The 22420-nt window shown below is 44.0% G+C and overlaps 1 protein-coding gene across 1 annotated transcript in view; it reads left to right on the top strand.

Moving 5' to 3' along the window:
• Nucleotides 1–22420, top strand: part of hspg2 (heparan sulfate proteoglycan 2) — a 141114-nt gene that overhangs the window by 45892 nt on the left and 72802 nt on the right. The window contains 13 exon segments of the mRNA XM_037771388.1: nt 7281–7333; nt 7335–7341; nt 13758–13867; nt 14057–14115; nt 16365–16537; nt 16679–16717; nt 18255–18380; nt 18532–18732; nt 18810–18929; nt 19955–20086; nt 20416–20560; nt 21135–21292; nt 22147–22287. Coding sequence (XP_037627316.1) covers nt 7281–7333; nt 7335–7341; nt 13758–13867; nt 14057–14115; nt 16365–16537; nt 16679–16717; nt 18255–18380; nt 18532–18732; nt 18810–18929; nt 19955–20086; nt 20416–20560; nt 21135–21292; nt 22147–22287 — 1464 coding nt within the window.

Below are 22420 nucleotides of genomic sequence, written 5' to 3'. Positions count from 1 at the left end.
TAACCTGACGTCATATCCGTTCCGTATCTGTCAAAAACCAAAACAAACCGCAGCGAGCCGAAACGAGAAAGTATAAACCGTTTGGAGGATGGATACGACCTGCACCCTCCCATGTTACATCCAGCGTGGTAAGCACTACACATCCAGTAAAGGATGGAAACACTTTGGGTTTCACACATTGACAGGAAAAGCAGAGCTAGACATCACGGCTAAAGCTGCATGCTAACTCTGTCACGGACAGGAAACGTTATCGTATTGCGGTAACGTGCGGTCGAGCCGGCCGTCGCTCTCGTCTCCGTGGTCAAATCGGTCCAAGCTACAACTGTAGAGCACCATACTGACATACTAGTACTAGTATCTTCGTGCTAGCCTGAGCGCGAACCCGCTACAACATAAAAATCGCAAGTTGCGTTAATGCATTAAAGAAATTAAGAGCGTTAAAACAATTCCTCCATCCTATCAGATGGAGGACCCGGGGACAACATCTTATGCGATGGGGGTCTGTGGTCTAATTTGTATCAGTTGGGATGTGAAAAAGTTTGGGAACCACTGCCATTAACTACCTTTGAATTTACTCAGTGCTATGTGATTTTGAGACTAAATGTGTATATTGGAGTTTGTCAGTTGATTCAAGGGAAGGGTGAGAGGAGAGATGTATTCTGTGTTTAGTCTGCAGGGACGTTTTCTGCGTAAACTCAGGTTGTCCTTGACTCCCAGACAGGTGTCTGCATTCTTGTGTAGCCTCAGCTGGTTTGACATCAATTATCAGTGAGTGCTTGCTGAAAAAACACAATCCAGGTTCATATTGTCCCATTATCTCTAGAGGAGAGCAGATGTTGCAGCATAAGTGGACAATGCATCAGGGTAATGTAGCCTGTCTTGTCACTTTGGCCTGGGCAGCAGAGAGACTGCGGCCGGGCCACCCACTCAGTGTTTCATCATGGGCAGTTTCTCAGTGGCACTGCCTCTGAGTGTGTTGGTGTGTGTCACACACTCCTAGGTAGTTACACAGGGGGATGAGTGCTGGCAGCTGCAGCTATTTTGGTAAAGTCTTTGTTGCTGCACTGCTGGGGGCCCTCAAGGTGGTCACACACTGACCCAAGAGTACAGCAGAAACTTGCCTCGCATTATAATCAGACTCCCTTATAAACAAGGACGACACAACACCAGAGGCCTGTACTTACGAATCAGGATTTTGCGTTTGCGAGGTAACTTCAGTGTTAACCCTTCAGGGTTTCCATCCTACGAAGGTGGATCACTTCTTACCGGGGTAGATCACATGGTAACTGATGCTGAACAGCTAACCTGCTCCGGAGGCAGGTTATGTTCCAGATAAGAGATCAACTCGTATGAAAGCACGCCCTACTGACCAATCACAGCTCAGTGCCGGTGATTGTATGATAATATTACACACATATGAAGAAGTTTAAGTCATAATCCAGACTAAAACAACACAGTTTTTACAATGCAGGAAGGACAGCTGGCTGTATGCTGGGGGTGTTTACCACTTTGAATTATATTTTTATATTTATTTTTTTACTTGGTCTTGAGTCCGTTTCACACCGCCAGAGAGGAGGGGCGCAGCTGAAAGAAGGTTGAAATAGTAATAGACGCCACTTTATAAACATAGTGTAAAAAGAAGAGTAATCCATTTATCTATTACTCTCCCAAAAGCTATTTATATTTAGACGACTATATCTGACTTTTGAGTATTCTGTTAAATTAATAAGTCTGTTAATTACGCATTCATACATCAGGAGTTTTTTCTTTTGCCAGATGTTCTTCCTGCATTTGGGAGCTTCAACTGTGTTACTATTAGTCTGAATTAAGTGTTTAACTTCTTCGTATTTGTCTAATATAGTTTGCTTTTCCTTTGTAAAAAGTGCTGCTCTGCCAGTCTGTGGACTTGTCCATGTCTGTGATTGGTTATATGCTGCAGACACAGCCCCGTTCATGTGAACACGCTCATAACCAGACTGAGAAACTCTGGGTTGATTTACCGAGTTGATAACCAGCTTCGTAGGACCGCTTAGCGGGATCTCGTTTGTTAGAGTTAGTGAAGCCAGATAAGGAGAAGATACCCTGGGTATGTTGAACTGGCTTCGTAGTACAGACCTCTGGGCTGTGTTGTTGAAGGACATGTTTGGTTTTATCTGAATGGGCAGCCACTGATAAAAAGCCATTACCAAACAGTTAATTGTCAGTGCGACTGCATATTGTTCTGAAAGACTACAGCTGATTGGACTTCAACCTTGTTACTGCACCTTGCCCGATGATGCCACGCTCTGTTGTACCAATAACAAATGTGTTGCCTTGGAGAACTCGCCCGCGCCGCTCCTCTTTAGGAAAGAGATGTTTCATAGAAAGAGAGCGCGTGCGACTGTTTGAATGATCTCTTTTTCCTCAAGGACGGGCTTGTAACTGATACAGCTGTTTATTTTGTCGACCTTCATGATGATCTATGCCGCAGCAGAGGAGAATAGCTTAAATTGGAGAAGGAAAAAAAATGTTTTGTTGTGTCACAAAACAAATATTGAATTAGAACTTGTGGTTATTGGCCGGGTATTCAGTTCGTCCCGTGGTTTTCCCAGATCCGAGAGTTTATTTGGATAAAGCCCCACAGTTGATCAGCGGCTTCCTGGTTGAACACTAGAGAATATCTACGTCAGATAATACCTCTCCTGGGACTTGTTAAACTATTTTTCTCCTGTAGGACAATACATTCAGTATATGTGCTTCCTTTCAAAAGATATCACTCGTAATTTCACTCTCGATTGGTAAGAGGGGTATACTGTATCTTTGCAATGTTCCTGTCTGTTTGTACTCTTATACAGTGACTGCTTTGTTTCAGTCAGTGATCATCATAAAAGAGTGGAGAGTATAATGAAGCCCTCTCTCTGGCTCTCACTCCCATTCTGACTCTGACAGAAACCGCATATCTGCAGCTTTTGAAGTTAGTAGCAGATATTTCATTAGCTTTGATTAGTCAACTATTCGTGGGAGGAGACTCAGATGGTTCGGGTAGGGCAAGTTTCCTGTCAACTGTTTCCTGGCTGGACTTTGTAGACTTCAATAGTTTTGCCTAGTTTGCAGCAGTAGTGCAGTGCCCATTCGGAGCTTGTGCCTGTCGGGAGCGGGCTGATTGCGTTATGGCTGCTTGTACCCGCCAATTGTGAAGTTGATTGGATGAACGGTTCTCGAGATATGCGAAGGACAGACAGAAAAACACTTAATAGATAGATGATGATGCTGCTGCAGCACCACCTATTGGCCAAAATGTGCTATGGTCACTCAGACATCATATCTACACATGTCCACCAAATGTGTTCAGGAGATATGACATTTTGTGTAATTCAAGCCTCTGCCCACAGCATTTGAGCTGAGTTTGAGGACCAGCTATAGCAAAACTGTTTCAAGACATCATCAATCCAAAAAGTATGTTTTTCTGGCTTGGTTCAGAGATGTTCTGTAGCAAATTTTGGTGGCAATTGCTCAAAATTTGTAGGAGCAAAAAATCAGATTTGGACAAAAGACGTCAAGACGCAAATGGGCGTGGCTTATATACAGTAGATAGAGTACCCACAAAATCCAGGGAAAAGAATTTTGTTTCTGAGACTTTAGATTCAAATTTACAGTCCAAAACATAAAGTTTGTTGTTATAGCACCACCATCTGGTTAAATGCACCACATTCGACACTGCACTTCCGTGGGTCTTGAGCAATACATACGCCGAGTGTGAAGTAGATCAGATGACGGTTCTAGAGATATGCAAGACAGATAGGGAATACTTAATGGTTAGATGATGCTGCTGCAGCGCCACCTATTGACCAAGCGGCACCAAATTTGTCATGGCCAGTCACAACTCATATCTACACATGTCCACCAAAATGTGGTTGCAATAGCACAAAGCCGTTCAGGAGACATGACATTTTGTGTAATTTAAGCCCTGCCCACCGCATTTGAGCCAACTTTGAGGGCCAGCTTTAACCCAAACTGTACGTAACATCAAAAATGAGAAAAAGTACCTTTTCTGGCTTGGTCCAGAGATGTTCTGTACTAATTTTGGTGACAATTACTCAAAATTTGTAGGAATAGCAGCAAATATCAGATTTGGCAAATGGGCGTGGCCCATATGGATAGATTTCATCTGGACCCACAAAATCCAGGGAAAAGAATTTAGTTCTGAGACTTAGGGTTCAAAAGTTACAGGTCAAAACGTAAACGTTCATTGTTAGAGTTCGACTGATAGTGGACTTTTAAAGGCCGATATAATAACGATAGTTTGGAGCAGGAAAAGCCGATAGCCGATTAATCAGCCGATATCTTCTTACTTCTGCAGCAGCCTTAGTCGGCTACTTTAGCATACCCCCTTTTAAATAAATCTGTTTTTTGTCACTCTGAATATAATTATTTGTAAGAGAATATCCTGAAGTGTGATCAGTTGGATTACATCATTGGAACATATTCTATTTATTTGTAATTTGGGATGAGCTTGCTCTGTGGCTTACAATACGACTGGCCAGGACTACGTCTGTTGCACATCTCGTACATTGTTAAATGTTCATGCACATTCCCGGGGTAAGGAAGATCCTTAGTGTGCGATATCATTTCATGAATGGATGGTTACGTGCTGGATTATTTGCAAAATGAATTGGTAAATTAAAGTAACAGTTGAATGATTTGTTCCTCCCTGTCTGCCTGTCTTGTATCTGGGACAAAGACCTGATAGTGTTGAATTATATATTTGAGAGATAACTTTATTTCTCCCCCTCTACCTTGACCCTTGTGTATGGAGCCTCCATGCAAAACCGGTGATGTACGTCCCGCGTGACTGTGGCGGCTGTGCAGCCATCAGCCACAATAAGAAGCCTAGTTCGGCCAATTAATCGGCCCAAAGCGATTAATCAGTCTACCTCTAGTTCATTGTTATAGCCTCACGATCTGGCCACATTGCACCACATACGACACCGCACTCCCCCGGGTCCTGAGCAATTTACCCGCCAGGTGTGAAGTAGATCAGATGAAACGGTTGTTGAGATATGCAGATAACATGCAGAAGGACAGACAGACAGCAGCAGTTACAGTCAGTCTGAAAGCAAAACTCTACACCAACTTTTCTTAATCTCCTCTCCTCTGAAAGACATGCCACAGCTCCAGTAATGATGTATTAGGAGCCATGTGTTTCTTTTTTTTTGTATACGCAGCTGTAAAACAGCTGGATCCAGCACACCCACTTGATTATGAAGGAGCTGTTGTTTACTGCTGTCTGTCGAGGTTTAAGGAGTGGACTCTTTCAGAATCCAGATTGGAGTGTGAAAATCGGTCTTGGCAGCCACAGTACATGATAAAAAAAAAAATAAACATTTTGTCAAATCTGTATTTATCCACAAGATAACATTGTCCCCCGTTTTATTGAAGACAGTGAACAGATTCACGGACAACTTTACACAAGGATCCCTCTCTGAAAGCCATCTTTGTCTCAGAGTGACCGATGAGGCCTCTTCAGCTGACATTTCCGAGCATGCCCCACGGTGCAACTGCATCCAAAGCAGTGGAAGAATGAATGAGTCAGCCACAAAACAGAACATGGTCATTGTTGCCCACGCCAGGGCTGAGGGCTCAACTTTTTGGTAAAAAAATGGTTATAATGGTGCTCAGTTTCTTTCCAGTTTAGGAGGGAAAACAGGAAGCAGCTCCTCCCTGCGTCTCTCCAAGCCCCAGGGGGTGTGTGTGTGTGTGTGTGTGTGTGTGTGTGTGTGTGTGTGTGTGTGTGTGTGTGTGTGTGTGTGTGTTGTGTGGTGTGTGTGTGTGTGTGTGTGTGTGTGTTGTGTGTGTGTGTGTGTGTTGTGTGTGTGTGTGTGTGTGTGTGTGTGTGTGTGTGTGTGTGTGCGCGCGTGTGTGTCGGAGACAGCAGACTTGTGAAGAGTGGCGCATGGGAGCATGTGTTTGGTTCGCAGGATATCCTCTTTGTTCTGTTGGACCGGAGAGGAGTCATTTAGGAAGAGATGCCCTCTGATCTCCCCTCCTTGACGCTGTCCATGCGGCACACTTCCTCGTGTGTTTTCCAGACAGACGCTGGTTGAACTCATTAGTTAATAAAACCACAAGATCCAATTGTCCCACTGACTATCCACAACATGGGGATGGTAATGATGGTAATGATTAGTGGGACAGCTGATCGCAAGAAATTGATGCTGAGCACTACAAGCTTCTCGTAGAATTGTGATGTCAAACTTTATTTTCCCTTCCTGCTGTTGCTGTTTTTATTATGTGTATTCACATAATTCCATGCAGATCAGTATTTTCCATTTGCAACTATGTGTATTTCAAGTGGTTCTGTTCACAAACTAGGCTGTCAAAGTTAATGTGGATACGCATTAACGCAAATTTGTTTTAACACCACTCATTCTTTAACGCATAAGGCACCTAGCGAATTTTTGTAAGGTTGATATGCGGGCTCAGTTATCAACGCTGGAGTGAAGATATAGAGGCCTCATATGCAAACTAAAAAACCTAAAGAGTCCATCGGTACCAACCATGTCATACTTAGCTTTTTTGCGAAGGAGGTTAAATAACGCTCCAAACGTTAAAAGGAAAACCGGCATGGCCATTTCAAAGGGGTCCCCTTGACCTCTGACCTCCAAGATATGTGAATGAAAATGGGTTCTATGGGTACCCACGAGTCTCCCCTTTACAGACATGCACACTTATGATAATCACATGCAGTTTGAGGCAAGTCATAGTCAAGTCAGCACACTGACACAGACAGCTTGAGTTTGGCCATGTTAGGTTTGGGGCATATTTTTACATCTGTCATTGGTTTGTGTTGGTAATTGATTCCAATAATAAATATCTACATACATTTGCATGAAGCAGCATATTTGCCCACTCCCATGTTGATAAGAGTTTTAAATACTTGACAAATCTCCCTTTAAGGTACATTTTGAAAGAATAAAAAATGTCCAATTAATTTGTGATTATGGTGATTAAATATTGAATCGATTGACAGCCTAGTTACAACTCTTACGGCAATTCACTTTCTGATTGTCACTTTTATATTTTCTCTCCTCGCTTCCAATCATTTCCTTTTCTAACTTCCCTGAAATGTTAACCTTTCTTCTGCACCTGCTGGCTAACTTCTCCCCGGCCCTGTGTCGCTTCTCTTGTTTGACCCTTGACCTTTGGCTCCTCTTTGTGCCTATCGACCTTCGCGCCACGTCTCTACTTCCCCCCTTGTCTCTCTCGCTCCTTGCTCCTCGCCACCTCATTGCTCGCCATAGCACACTGGTTGGACTCTTCATATCTGGGGAACATACAGAGCCCAGTCGAACCTAGATTACAGTAAGTCCTTCAAACTCTTCTTATTTCTGTTTTATATACTGCGGTTTCGCCCCCTTCCTCGTCTTTGCACACTCTCCCGTCACCTGCTCCGCTCAGTTATGCACTCTCATTTCCAAACACACTCTCAGATAACATTCCAAGGAAGACTCAGCTTGGGCATGCAGTGTTTCAGTCCAGCGAATCGGTTTTCCGAGTGTCTTGCAGGCGTCTCCCAGTGTTTTCTGATGCCAGTGGAAAATGACGAGGGTTGTTCCATCGAGTAATAGAGTTCATCCCATACGAGTGACAACACTTGCGTTCCAGCTGAGAACATCTTTGTGAAGATATGTTTGAATTACATTACTGTTCATCTCTTTGGACAGCCAACACAGTTTAATTTGAAAATTGCGTTTGGTAATTTCAACCTCATGCAGATGGCTCGTCCCAACGATACGAATCAGCTGTTTCAGGGAATCACTGCAGCAGTAGTATGAAAATCTGCTTTGTTATACACAATGGTGGTTTTTGATGCTTACATAGCGAGCCGTGGGAGAGCGCGACGGGGCAATCCTAATAGTGAAGCCAGAAGTTATTCCCAAGAGCTCCCCGGAGGGCAATGAGTGGACTTGGAGACAGAGTTGTTTGGCTGGCCACCAGCAAAAGGGTTAAGTAGCAGGAGTCCTGTCTGCAAGAGTTAAGCTGAGAGAGAGGCAGCTGGCACATGAATATATTACACACACAGGGAAAGAGAAAGATTTAGAAGTAAACAGAGATGAGAGAGAGAAAGAGGAAAAACCCATGGAGGGGAAAAACCTACTATCGGTGTTCATCTTGTCAGCTATTTTAGATTTAGTCTTAAAATGAAAATGTTATTAGTTTTAGTCATTTTCATCCTTCAGAGTTTTAGTCTAGTTTTAGTTGACAACAACTCAAAATGTTTTAGTCTAGTTTAAGGCAGGGACACACCAACCCGACATCAGAGAACTAGCGGCGACGAAGGCTGCCTATTGCGTCGCATCATGTCGCCTTTGTTTTGGCCGACAAGTTGCACTCGAACGCACCGCAAAGACTACAAGCGACAACCAGTTAGCACGTACGCTCTGCGACTGCGTGAGATGTAATAACTCCACGCCAATAGGCAGCGGTAGTCTGTATTCATCATTCAAAAAAGGAAACCGGAAGACCGAGGACGGCTGATATACTGTACAAGCCATTGTTATGATATGTAAATGAAACAAAGCGGCGTTTGCTGAACATTTTCACACCGCCTAGCTTCATTCCAGATGACCACGTCGTGAAAATATCCGTGTATTGGAATGATCAGATGAGATGAAAATGAGAAATGAGAAGAGCCTTCTGTGTGTTTCCTCTTGACTTTACTCGTGGGCTTGAATTCCTCACTTCCGTTTCTTCTTCTCGTGCACTGATTTCGTTTAAACTGAACCACCAATCAGAGTGATTTCTCCCACCAACGGGCGCTGCCACCGATTCAATACGCTGAATCGGCTGAAAAAAACTCCAACACGGGCAGAATAGAGCCGACGGTGCGGGACACACTGACACACTAGGACGACAGACGCTCACCGACAGCCCCAAACTGTCCGACCGCTGACTGTTGGCTTGGTCGTCTGGGCATTTAGTCAAAATATTTTCTCTCAATTTTGTCAGCTATTTTTTTTCTTTACTCTCAGTCCTGTTTAGTAATCAGATTATATTGAACATTTCTGTCATTTTTGTCAAACCTTTTTCATATCAAGTTTTATTTTATCATTATCTGATGAATTCACAGGTTGAATGATGAAGAATGCAGCTTTAGTCAGTTCGAGTCGTCCTGACCGAGCTAATTAATGATGCACCGGTCAGTCACACCTACCGGTCTGTTATGAGACAATCTGCCCGGCAAATGTGTAAAAATATGCGTTACTCAACCACTTGAACTCAACCTGACCCGTGAATCGACAACTTAATGCATTACAATAGCGTGTTTGCCAGGACTGAGGTGTGAGACAAGAAAGACAAAGACGGACTGAGTGCCACCGCCGTACCGCCGTACCGTCGTACCGCCGTACCGTCGTACCGTCGCACCGTCGTACCGTCGTACCATCGTACCGTCGTACCGCCATTGTGACAGAAGGTGACAAAAATAAAGAGAAATTTTGGTAAAGTTTTTTATTTTTTAAACTACATTATAGTCTTGTCTCTTTTCGTTAACGATATTGCATGTTTGATATCGTCACCGTTAGTGTTTAATGACGTCGGTACTGTCTCGTCATCATCTCGTCTTAGTCATGGGACAAAAAGGTCGTTGACAAACGTATTTGTGTTCGTCATAGTTTTCATTGACAAAATGAACACCGCGAACCAACGATTAAAGATTTCTGATTGGCTAGCCAAGGCTGTGTGGTTGAGGCCTTGTTCTTATATATTCTGTCTCTAAATGGCTCGGGTGGTGCTGGGCCGGTGCCATGGGTGCAGCCTTGGGGGTCAAAGGTCAAGCCCAAAGCGGCTGGGCTTTAAAGGACAGGCTGGGCTCACTGCTCAATCAAGTCTTTGTCTTGTGCATAGGCCTCTATGTGTTCAGAGGAGGCCCGTCGTACAAAGCCCCCACAGTTCTACTGAACAGCTTTAATAGCTAAATAAGTTTGTGAATTAAGAGTGTGGAATGTTACTTTTCCACTTTTTTTTCATTCGTCCCATCATGTCTGCACTCTTTACAGTTTCTTGATGGTAGCGGTGCTTGACGAGGGGATTCCCCCCCGCTGGAAACTGTGAGTGATGCACAAGAGAATGGGTCTCAGAGTAAAAGAGCCGCTCGTTAGCAGCGAGGCACAACCCGCCAGTCTAATCAAAGGATCTCAGGCGGCGGCGGTCCCACACTCGCCAATCGGTAACGTCAAAGCGGCAAGCTCAGAGAGAGTTCACGTTGACCCGGCGGCGAATACCCGCTCAAGTGATTAGATTATATGCGGGTCAAATGAGGCGCTTTGATGCCTAACTTTGATGTTGCCTGTCCACATCCAGGCCCAACAATGACTCCTCTTAGTCTGACAGTAACAGCCTGCAAAGCGAGCACTCGGGCGTCCTGCCAGGCTGTGCGAAAGCTGTTGTTACATGTTCACCTCACTGTGTGTTTTCATAGGCAGCAGTGCTTGGTTTACTTTGTCATAAATGTGGCTTTTCCTCACCAGGAACGGGATGTCTTGTAGTGCCAATGCTGTGTGTAAGAAAAGCAAATTCAGCCGCTGTTTAGCAGCCAAAGCTCAGGCAGTGGAGCATAAGGCAGGCAGCATGGCTCCCCATCGGCCTTTAACACAGAAAGCACACAGTGTGACACACAACATCTTTGACTTTTAATTCAGTAGCTCCCGGTAAGCATGATAAATGTCTGATGTCAGTGGCCACATGTCTCGTGATTATCCAAGGAGAAAGGAAAGAGAGGAAGCGATACACACCAAGAGTGTTGGTATTTTCTCTGCACGCTGTATGTGTGTGCAGATTTATTGTTTTGTACATATTTGGGCATGTATGTTTGTACTGGAGGCTCAGGAGATGCCTACTTAGAACACAACTCTTTGCTCTCGGCATGGCAAGTAGCATCTGACTGCAAGAAACAGTCCAAATATTGACTTCCTCCCTAAACCCACACTGGCAGTCTGAAATCAGAGGCTGGCAGGCCCGTCCTAGCAGAGTGTTGGCAGCCGTGTGAGAACGGGGCACCCTGCGGGCCGGGGCTATTTTAAGTTTCATGGGCTAAGCCTGTGACATTGGAATTATAATAATACAGACAACGTTTTTGTTGATAATGAGTTATATAATAGCTTATAATATAAGAACACATAATAACGTAATATAGCTCATCATGATGTTTTATACAGGTAGTTGTATTTAGAATTTGACAGTGTTTCAAAAGTTGATCTATAACTGGAGTGGAAAAATTGATCAGATGAATTTATCCTTTTTTTTGTTTTGGGATGTCAAAAGTACGACTGCCCCCTCTTAGTCAACTAATCGGTCGTTTTGGTCGTAGTCGACTGAGAATTCTTTAGTCAATTAGTCGTTTTTTATGCTTTTTTCATGCTGATTGACTTATTTCCAAGAAAGTTATGAGCACATCTCTGGCAAACAGGATTTAAAGTGGTGCTTTTGTGTGATTCTTTGTGGGAAAAAAACATTTTTACAGATCTGTCGATTAACCTCTTGCCATTCTCTCCTCTTTTTTTAGAGGGGTAGGGGTGGGGTACAGGGAATGTTCAGGGGTAGATAAAAAGTTAACCGTAGATGTCTAATAGAAGTAGTGTACATCATCTGAAAGCATGGGAACCCAAAGATTAATTTGATATGCAGCTCACTGAAGTTACCCAATTTAGATAATTCTAAGACTGTTTAGGGACCCCAGTAGGCAAAAATATTCAAACACACCATTTTAGATTAGGTGAAAATAACTTATTTGTACTGCATGCAAGAGACTGCATAGTTTTTGCCCCAAACTGCATGTGATTATCATAATGTGCGCATGTCTGTAAAGGGGAGACTCGTGGGTCCCATAGAACCCATTTACATTCACATATCTGGAGGTCAGGTGTCAAGGGACCCCTTCAAAAATCGCCATGCTAATTTTTTCTTCGGTCGATGACAGCCCTAGTTCAAATCATAATGCTCAAAAGTCAACACACATTTGGGATCAATTGCTCCCATAACATGCCAAGCTTTATATGCGAGAAGATGTGTGCCATAGAAAGTGTTAGTAGCACTATTACTGTATGAACCTTTCATTCATTTATTTTATTAGGTGTTATCCTATAAAACTGGTTGCTTACCAATGCATTGAAGTCAAAATGACATCATCATACATTGCATAAAAACTCTCTTTTATGGTCTGTCTTCACCCACATATGTGGCAGATGGGTGCTTTTTTGTATGCAGGGCAATATGAGTGTTAGAAGACAATTCTACTGTCAGTGTACAAGAAGAAATTGAACTTTGTCTTTTTCCCATTTTGTCAGAGTGATTAGAGAGAGTTTGTCCACCATTTTCACACCACTCTCTCACCACTTAGCTTCATTCCAGATGTTCATGTCGTTGTGAAAATATCCGTGTGTTGGAATGATGAGATGAGATGAAGATGAAAAATGAGAAGAGCCTTCTGCGTTTTTCCTCTTGACTTAACTCGTTGGCTTGCTTTCCTCACTTCGTTTCTATTCTCGTGCACTGACTGGTTTAAGCTGAACAGCCAATCAGAGTGATTCCTCTCACAGACGAGCTCCTCCGCAGATTCAACACGCTGAATCGGCCGAAAAACCTCCAACAAGGGCAGACTAGAGCCGACGATGCAGGACACACCGCAAAAACTAAGCCAACAGACGCTCACCGACAGCCCCAAAACTGTCCGACGGTTGACCGCCGGCTTGGAATGTCGAGGCCTTTAGTGATTTTCTGGGTTCAGTGCCTTACTCAAGGACACTTTAGCAGAGTCAATGGACTCAGCAGTAGATGTTAAACCAACCAGCTGCTTTTAAGGGGTTGAAAGTGAAAGGTAAAACAAAGGGAACTAGTTGCAGCTTGTCTGATTCATGCCGGAGTGCCTTATGTTCAACCAATTGACCTCTATGTTTGATGACCAGCTAACGCAGCCTCTCTGCAGAGTCTCAACAGTGATATGATCCCAGCTGCAGACTTGACTTGGTACATGTGGAGGGAATGTCGAGGCCCCCTTCTACAGTCATCCACAGAGGATTTTCTTCTTCCTCTGCAGCCGCTGGCACAGTTGTGACGGTGACTCAAACTCCCACTTACCGTCCAACTCTCTGATATCATCAGCGTTCAATCAGGAGATCTAGTGCAAACTCGCGGCCTTGCTATTTTGTGTTTGAATGTTTGCATTGATTAGGTTTCAGACAGTGTAGTCAGTTCTGCCTTTGCAACAAAGTGGCTTTAACAGCATCTGTCTGCCACGATTTGTGAGTATGTTATGCGTCTCCATGTCCATGACCCACAGGAAGACCCACACAGAGAAGAAGATACTTTCATTTCATGGTTCTTTTTCAGTATTTGGGGGCAGAGTGTGCCTGTATCAGCATGTGCCTCTTGTTGGGGCCGATGTTTGGTGCAACGCTGCAGTCGTCGGTTTTAGCGCAGACCCGACCACAACTGAGATATGGAAATAGACGCCATAATTTGTATGTGGCTCTCATTTAAGCCACAGTCACGCTCTTCAGTTTTTGCCTTTCTGAAACATTCAACCAAAGTTCCCTGAGGGGAATACTTCCCAAACGGTATCCCGTATCACATTGTCTTTAATAAACGTAACCGCTTAATCTTGGATCTGGCTTATGATATCTAAACTCTGCAACAGATGGACATTAATGCTGAGCCTGCGGTCGTTGTGTGCTATTGTGCGGTCTAGCTGACAGATTCTCCTCCCCTCTGTGTGTTTCCAGTTTATTACAGAGCTCTCGTCAACTTCACCGACTCCCTGGTCTACGGCCCCGAGCTCGAGGACATCTTCTCTTCAGCCTTTAATGAGATCTCTGAGGCAGTGGTGGACACGGTACGTCATACTCTCACAGGATAAACTAACAGCAGTCATGTACAGTACAGTACGCCGCTAAGGCTACCTTATAAGGTTCAAGCATGTTATTTATGACTTTGCTGATTTTAGTATGTGTGCCCTTATGTCTGAAAATAAGGCCCAGGCTTGTATGTTTCAACTTAACCGAGTCTGGTTTTCCCTTCGCAGCTGGAGTCGGAGTACAACCGGATTCCAGGTGTCCAGACAGTCAGCGTGGTCCTCATTAAGTAAGAGCACCAATCTTTTAAATCATTCCTTGTGACACACAAAGTAGATACCCTGCAGCTGTGTGCTGCTGCTGCTGCTGCTGCCTGGGTGTCTCACTCTGGCTTATAGGTGATATTTCTTTTCCTTTTTCCAAAACTGCAAAAGGCCAACAGTGGTAGGCCTGTAGTCGGTAATTCATCAGCAGTTAGTAATTCCTCTAAGCGACGTCCAAAGAGAAACCTTACCTCTAAAGAGCTTTCCTGTTTACCCCTTTACCATTCCGCCCTGTTTTTTAGACAGGTAGTGGGGGGGACAGGGGATGTTCAGGGGTAGATAAAAAGTCAACAGATGTCACATAGTACATCATCTGAAAGCTGGCAACCTGAAGGTTAATTTGAGCACTATGTGTCAAGTTGCTCTAGTCATAAATAAGAAATAAACAAATAATAATACTCAATTATAATTATTATCCATCCATCCACTATCGGTAACCTTAGCTTAGCCTATCCCATTTGGGGTTGCAGGGGGGTAGAGCCGATCCCGGACATTGGGGCGAAGGCAGGGTACACCCTGGACTGGTCTCCAGACTATCACAGGGCTGACCCATAGAGACAGACACCACATTCACACTCACATTCACATCTACAGGACATTTAGAGTCAACTATGAACCTGCATGTCTTTGGACTGTGGGAGGAAGCCGGAGAAAACCCACACTAACACAGGGAGATGCAAACGCCACACAGAAGGGCCCCAAGCCAGATTTGAACCTGCGACTAATAATTATTAGAATAGATAGTAATATATGATCATTATAAATTATTAAATTAAATTAAGTATATGATGGTCATTCACATGCTCTATTATGTTGCATAAATTGTTGCAGCAACTTTGGGGTTGATACCATTTGTTACACAGATTTGGTGCTAAATGTAACCTTTTTTTACCACTGGAGAAATGATAAAATGATAATAATCCCTCCAAAATACCACATTAAGACACCAAGACCTTGAAGAACACCATAGAAAAATCCATGCTGTGATTTGGGATCAAAAACTTTTGACATTTGGAGAATTTGTCGACAATTGGATGGCAAGCACTCAGAAACCCCCCTATTATCAATCTAGCTAGGAAAGCCATCCATCCTCTGAATGCTCTAGGTCTCTAGTTTGATCCATCCATCCTCTGAATGCTCTAGGTCTCTAGTCTGATCCATCCATCCTCTGAATGCTCTAGGTCTCTAGTCTGATCCATCCATCCTCTGAATGCTCTAGGTCTCTAGTCTGATCCATCCATCCTCTGAATGCTCTAGGTCTCTAGTTTGATCCATCCATCCTCTGAATGCTCTAGGTCTCTAGTCTGATCCATCCATCCTCTGAATGCTCTAGGTCTTTAGTTTGATCCATCCATCCTCTGAATGCTCTAGGTCTCTAGTTTGATCCATCCATCCTCTGAGTGCTCTAGGTCTCTAGTTTGATCCATCCATCCTCTGAATGCTCTAGGTCTCTAGTTTGATCCATCCATCCTCTGAGTGCTCTAGGTCTCTAGTTTGATCCATCCATCCTCTGAATGCTCTAGGTCTCTACTTTATGGCTGTAAAGTTTCATGAGGCTGTGATTATCCTAGAGGTCAACGCAGGTCATTTTATACAGTGAGGTCAAGTTTAAAAAAATGGTCTCACCCCAATGAAATTTCTCCTATGTCTCCTAACATCATCACACATGAATACAGTTGGGCTCATTGGATCCACAAGAGTCTCAGCTTTACAATGATACCTAATTTATGTAATTCAAGACTGTTTAGGGACGCCAGGATGCAGAAATATTCAAATACATTATTTAAGAATAGGTGAAATAACATATTTATACTGCATTCAAAAAACTGCATGTGATTATCATAAAGTGGGCATGTCTGTAAAGGGGAGACTCGTGGGTACCCAGAGAATCCATTTACATTCACATATCTGGAGGTCAGAGGTCACGGGACCCCTTTTAAAATGTCCATGCCAGTTTTTTCCTCGCCAAAATTTAGCGTAACTTCGTAGCGTTATTTAGCCTCCTTCCCGACAAGCTAGCATGACATAGTTGGTACCGATGGATTCCTTAGATTAGATCTAGTTGCATTTGATTCCAGTATTTTCACTCTAGCTTAAAAACTGTGCCTGGTACAACCTCTGAAAGACAGAATAGCGTCCGGACCTGTGTTAAGGGGTTGGCCTGCTGAGCACTCCACAGTTTGTAGCCTCACCAGGCCTTTCTTGCTCATTGCAGGAAAATGATACGAGAGGATGGCGTTGACGTGTTTGTTGAGTTGGATGTGGGCTCCGACTACAATAGCAACGACGAACAGATCCGCAGCGTGCTGTACAACGTGGTGAAGGAGGGAGCCATTGCTTCCTACGTCACATCAGTCCAGGGCTTTCAGTTCAGACGGCTCGGGGAAGGTAAGACCTCGACAAAGAGGAGCACCGCTTAACACGGTCGTGAAGTGACTCTGGAGAGTGAATGTTTGCTGTATGTTTGCAGCGAATTGAGGTCCACCAGAGCGGTGGGCAGTGCTCTTAACATTTCCCTCTGGTTTCTAGCTCAACCTCTGCCTCCAGTGGAGCCTATAGCGGCGCCAGGTTTGTACTGAGCCATGCCCTGTGCATGGCGACTGAGCCGACTGTGCTGTAGAAGCTGTAGGATGACTGTAGTGCCTATTAGAAAGAACAGTCGAGCATTTCCCTCCTTTATGATGTTGAAACTTTACGATGACCTTTACCTTGACACGTACAAGCAATGGTCACGTTGTTTGAGGAATGTTTTGCATGGATCACCAATATAAAATAGACTTCTGAGTGTCCCTAAAGTCCAGTAGCGCATAGTGAATAAGAAGGACCTATGCATGGCATGAGTTTGATTCTGCTGTTCACTGCAATCTAAACCAGCTTTAGATTTACGCAAATTCCACCAATTCTGTACACAGGCATGCTAACTGATAGAGGGGAATGGTAACGTTATCTTTAATGTCTGTACGAGGAGAAGACAGGGTTCCATCCATCTGTCTCCCTATCTGTGTGTGTGTGTGTGTGTGTGTGTGTCTGTCTTGTCTAGTGTGGTTTAGTCTAATCTAGTCTGTGTGTCTAATCTAGTTTGTCCATTCTAGTCTGTGTGTCTAGTCTAGTTTGTCTATCTGGTTTGTGTATCCAGTGTAGTCTGTCTAATCTAGTCTGTGTGTCTAATCTGGAAATGTCTTTAATATAATCTTGTGTGTATAGTCTATTATGTCTAGTCAAGTCGGTCTAGTCTAGTGTGTCTGTGTTTAATCTAGTCTCTGTGTCTAGTCAAGTCTGTGTTTAATCTAGTATCTGTGTCTAGTCAAGTCTGTGTTTAATCTAGTCTCTTTGTCTAGTCAAGTCTGTTTAATCTAGTTTTGTGTGTCTAGTATAATCTGTCTAGTCTAGTGTGTCTAGTCTAGTCTTTATTTAATCTAGTCTGTGTCTAATCAAGGCTGTGTCTAGTCTAGTGTGTCTAGTCTAGTCTTTGTTTAATCTAGTTTTTGTTTAATATAGGCTGTGTCTAGTCTAGTCTGTGTTTAATCTAGTCTTGTCTGTCTAGTCTAGTCTCTGGGTCTAATCTAGGCTGTGTGTCTAGTCTAGTCTGTGTTTCTAATCTAGTCTAATCTGTCTAGTCTACTCTGTGTCTAATCTAGGCTGTGTGTCTAGTCTTGTCTGTCTAGTCTGTGTGTCTAATCTAATCTAATCTGTCTAGTCTACTCTGTGTCTAATCTAGGCTGTGTGTCTAGTCTAATCATCTGTCTAGTCTAGTCTGTGTGTCTAATCGAGGCTGCATGTCGAGTCTAATCTATCTAGTCTAGCCTGTGTTTAATCTAGTCTAATCTGTCTAGTCTAGTCTGTGTTTAATCTAGTCTAATCTGTCTAGTCTAGTTTGTCCTTGAAAGTGTCTTTGAGCACCTTGAAGCACACCCGCCCGCTGTAGTAACCTGGTGGCTGAGACGCCCAGGACGCTGTTGTGTTTCACTTCACGTTGTTTTCTTTGTGCTGTGATATGACATTAGTGTGTATGACATGTATTGGCTGTACCGAAGCCTTGGCTTGCATGTATTTGATCCTTTAACACTGCCCCCCCCTCCCCTCCTTCCCTCTGCATCTCTCTTAGTAACCCCCGGCATCAGACCCTGCATGGCAGATGAGCACAGGTGTGGTGATGGGACATGCATCGTGATGGAATACCTGTGTGACAACAGACCCGACTGCAGAGACATGAGTGATGAGACCAATTGTGGTGAGTGGCTTCAGCTGGACTGGCCAGCCAGTTGTAACGCTGTCGGCTGTAGCATGGACTACTGGCTGGATGTGAGACGCATTCACTCACGGTAACAGCTCCAAGTCACCACTTTGTACGTTTGCCAAGTTTAATCAGAGATTTGTTTTAGACATAAAGCGGCCGACTCCTCCAGTCTTCACCACCCCGGCCACCACAACCACCACCATCAAGAAGCCCCCGCGGCCACCCGCCCCGCCTGGACCTTGCAGAGCGGATCAGGCCACATGCCAGAGCGGAGAGTGCATCCCCAGAGACTACATCTGTGACGGAGAGAGGGACTGCTCGGACGGAAGCGACGAGTTAAGATGTGGTAAGCGACGCGGCCTTGTGCATGCGCATGCTCTCAGACGACAACATACGCTCTAATTATCCTGTATCTTTTCACAGGAACTCCATCTCCCTGTGAACCCAACGAGTTCAAATGTAAAAATGGTCGCTGTGCCCTCAAGCTCTGGCGTTGTGATGGAGACAACGACTGTGAGGATAACTCGGATGAAACAGACTGCCGTAAGTCTGCATTCCTTTTGGGAGTCATTAAAGGGATAGTTCGGGTGTCTTGAAGTGGGGTTGTATGAGGTACTTATCCGTAGTCTACCTACAGTAGATGACTGTCGGCACGCCCCAGTATGGAGAAGCAGACAGGAGTTACCGCACGAAAGCAAAGCAATGTACTGCTGTGGACGGGGCCGACAGCAAAACGTATTTTAGCCACCTAAAAGAACGGCTCACCTAAAAAAATCAATATCAGTTTAAGTGTACGCTATATTTAGAATATTTTCACCGCTTAACCTTGGCGTCAGACAGCCCTTTCCAACAGGGAACTGAAGCCTATGCTTTGCCAAAGCAACCAGACTCCATTGAAATTTGTTTTAATTTGATCTTGCAGAAGACGGCGGTTGCTGGTCTACCGCTGCCTCGTTCGGTTAGTTTGTTTGTGTTATTGTGTGACTTTGTTGTTTTAAGGGGTTTGTTCAGATTCACCAAAGTCACACAATAGATCAAACAAACTAACGAATGGAGGCAGCGGTAGACCATCAACCCCCTTGTTCTGCAAGGTAAAATTACAGTTTTTTTTCAATGGAGTCTGGTGGCTTTCACAAGAGAGCATAGATGGATGCAGCAGCTTGGGTTCCCCGTCGGAAAGGGCTATCTGACGCCAAGGTAAAGCGGTGAAAATATTCTTAATATAACATACACTTAAACTGATATTGATTATTTTAGGTGAGCCTTTCTTTTAGGTGTCTAAAATACATTTTGCTGCCGGCCCCGTCCACAGCAGTACATTGCTTTGCTTCCATGTGGTAACTCCTGTCTGTTTCTCCAAACTGGGGGCGTGCCGACCATCATCTACTGTAGGTAATACACTGACTACGGATAAGTACCTCATACAACCCCACTCAAAACACCCAAACTATCCCTTTAATGATCTGCTTTGAAGGGATGGGTCAATGTTCTCTTTCTTATTAAAAGTTAGACTACTACTTACAGGTCACTGAAAGTTGCTCTAAATCTCCATTTTGTCTAAACTACAGCCACCAAGGGTCCTGGCGACAGGTGTGCTCCTGAGCAGTTTGAATGCCTGAGCGATCGCACCTGCATCCCGGCTAGTTACCAGTGTGATGACGAGCCCGACTGCCCTGACCGCTCTGATGAGTACGGCTGCAGTAAGTCTCACACCAACAGCTGTCTCTGCTCGTATCTGTCTTTCTCTCTCATGCACATTTTCTTGCACTCTCTCTCCATGCTTCTTTGACTCTCCTCTATAGTCACCCTCTGAGTCACATCGACAGAGACACAGAGCTTTTTGTTGAACCGTCCATTCCTGAGAACTGAAAGGGAATTGTCCGTCCATGGCGGAGAATTGTGTTTCCTCTGACTTTCAGGCATTTATGAGCTTCACTGGATTGCCAAATTCCAGTCCCATGCCAGCCCTTTGGTACATGTGCATTTATTATGTGGTTAAAACTGTTCTCATCTTCATGACACTTTGCAGCCCCTCCCTCTGTGACAAGCCCGCCGGAAGAGTCCATTCAGGCAGCACGGGGGGCGACAGTGACGTTCACCTGTCAGGCCGTCGGAGTGCCGACACCCATCATCACCTGGAGACTCAACTGGGGACACATTCCTCTCAGCGGCAGGTGGGTTTAATGAGAAATCCTCCTTCTGCACTGTAATCCAAACTAACTCACTTTGACAACATCACAGATTATTCAGGGTTTATGGGAAATGTTGTCCAAATGATTTTGAATATCTTTGGAACTGATATACTCTGAATGTTAAAAATGGATTCTACTTTCCAAAAAGCATGTGTTGCTCTATTTGGAGAAGCTGTCTCAAACAGAACATCTGCATCTGGTGAAATCCAATCTTGCCTAATTGATCTGCAGCAGACCGTGAAGATTTGAAAATAATTCTGAATTTGCCTTCTCTACACATTTCTCGCCTGACATATGATGACTGGCTTTTATTAAGACCTGTGATTCTAATTACTGAGATATTTGTGGTGCACTCCGACTCCAAAAGTTGCTGTATCAGAACTATCATTCTGGGCGTAGGCAGCTGTGTGTGTGGTTTCATTTTCTGGAGTTTGTGTAACAACATTTCTGCAGGCTGTTACAGCGAGAGTCAGAAACAGACGGGTTCCTATTATGTCTCTCCACTGAGTTTATTCTCTAAGAGCGATCATTTGTGCTGCGTTTCTGTGTTCCCCAGGATCTCCTCAACCAGCGAAAATGGCCGCGGCACTCTGACCATTCGTGATGTTAAGGAGGCGGATCAGGGAGCGTACACCTGCGAGGCCATCAACGCTAAAGGCCTTGTGTTTGGTATCCCTGACGGAGTGCTAACTCTCACATCCAATCCAAATCAAGGTACGGACACCTCACCTTTACTGTGGGTTCACCGTCAGAAACACTACAGCTTTCACTATAAATTAATTCTAGTAACAATAAGAATTAGAGCTGTCAATCAATTAAAATATTTATTCACGATTAATCGTCTGAGTATCCATAGCTAATTACGATTAATCGCACATTTTTTATCTGTTCAAAATGAACCTTAAAGGGAGATTCGTCAAGTATTTAATACTCTTATCATCATGGGAGTGGGCAAATATGCTGCTTTATGCAAATGTATGTATATATTTATTACTGGAAATCAGTTAACAACACAAAACAATGACAGATATTGTCCAGAAACCCTCACAGGTACTGCATTTAGCATAAAACAATATGCTTAAATCATAACATGGCAAACTGCAGTGTCACAGCTGTCAGTGTATCAGTGTGCTGACTTGACTATGACTTGCCCCAAACTGTATGTGATTATCATAAAGTGGGCATGTCTGTAAAGGGGAGACTCTTGGGTATCCATAGAACCCATTTACATTCACTGATCTGGAGGTCAGAGGTCAAGGGACCCCTTTGAAAATGGACATGCCAGTTTTTTCCTCACCAAAATTTAGCGCAAGTTTGGAAAGTTATTTAACCTCAGGCTAGTATGACATGTTTGGTACCAATGTATTCATCAGGTTTTCTAGTTTCATATGATACCATATGGTATCTTCATTCTAGCTTTAAAACTGAGCCCACTACAACCTTAAAAGTTCCATTAATGCGTTAAAGAAATCAGTGGCGTTAAAACAAGTTTGCGTTAACACGTTATTATCGTGTTAACTTTGACAGCCCTGATAAGAATATAAATGGACTCTTCTTGTTCTCTTTAGACAACTGTCCTGATGGTCACTTCCGTGTGGAGAGCCGCTGCGTGTCCTGCTTCTGTGCTGGAATCTCCAAGAACTGCAAGCGCACCGGTCGCTACCGCAACCAGATCAGCATTCGTTTCACCGAGGAGGAAAACTTCAAAGGCACTGAAGCTGTTGATGCTTATGAAACTGATAGAGAGCTAACAGCTTCACCTGAAATCCCTTTAAACGTTTGTGTAGTCGTAACATTTAGAACATGAAACATGCTGAGTGAATCTGTTATTCTTACCTCCAG

The sequence above is a fragment of the Sebastes umbrosus genome, chromosome 6, assembly GCF_015220745.1.
Source record: "Sebastes umbrosus isolate fSebUmb1 chromosome 6, fSebUmb1.pri, whole genome shotgun sequence".
Classification (NCBI taxonomy): Eukaryota; Metazoa; Chordata; class Actinopteri; order Perciformes; family Sebastidae; genus Sebastes; species Sebastes umbrosus.
This window is presented reverse-complemented; position numbering and strand designations above follow the sequence as displayed.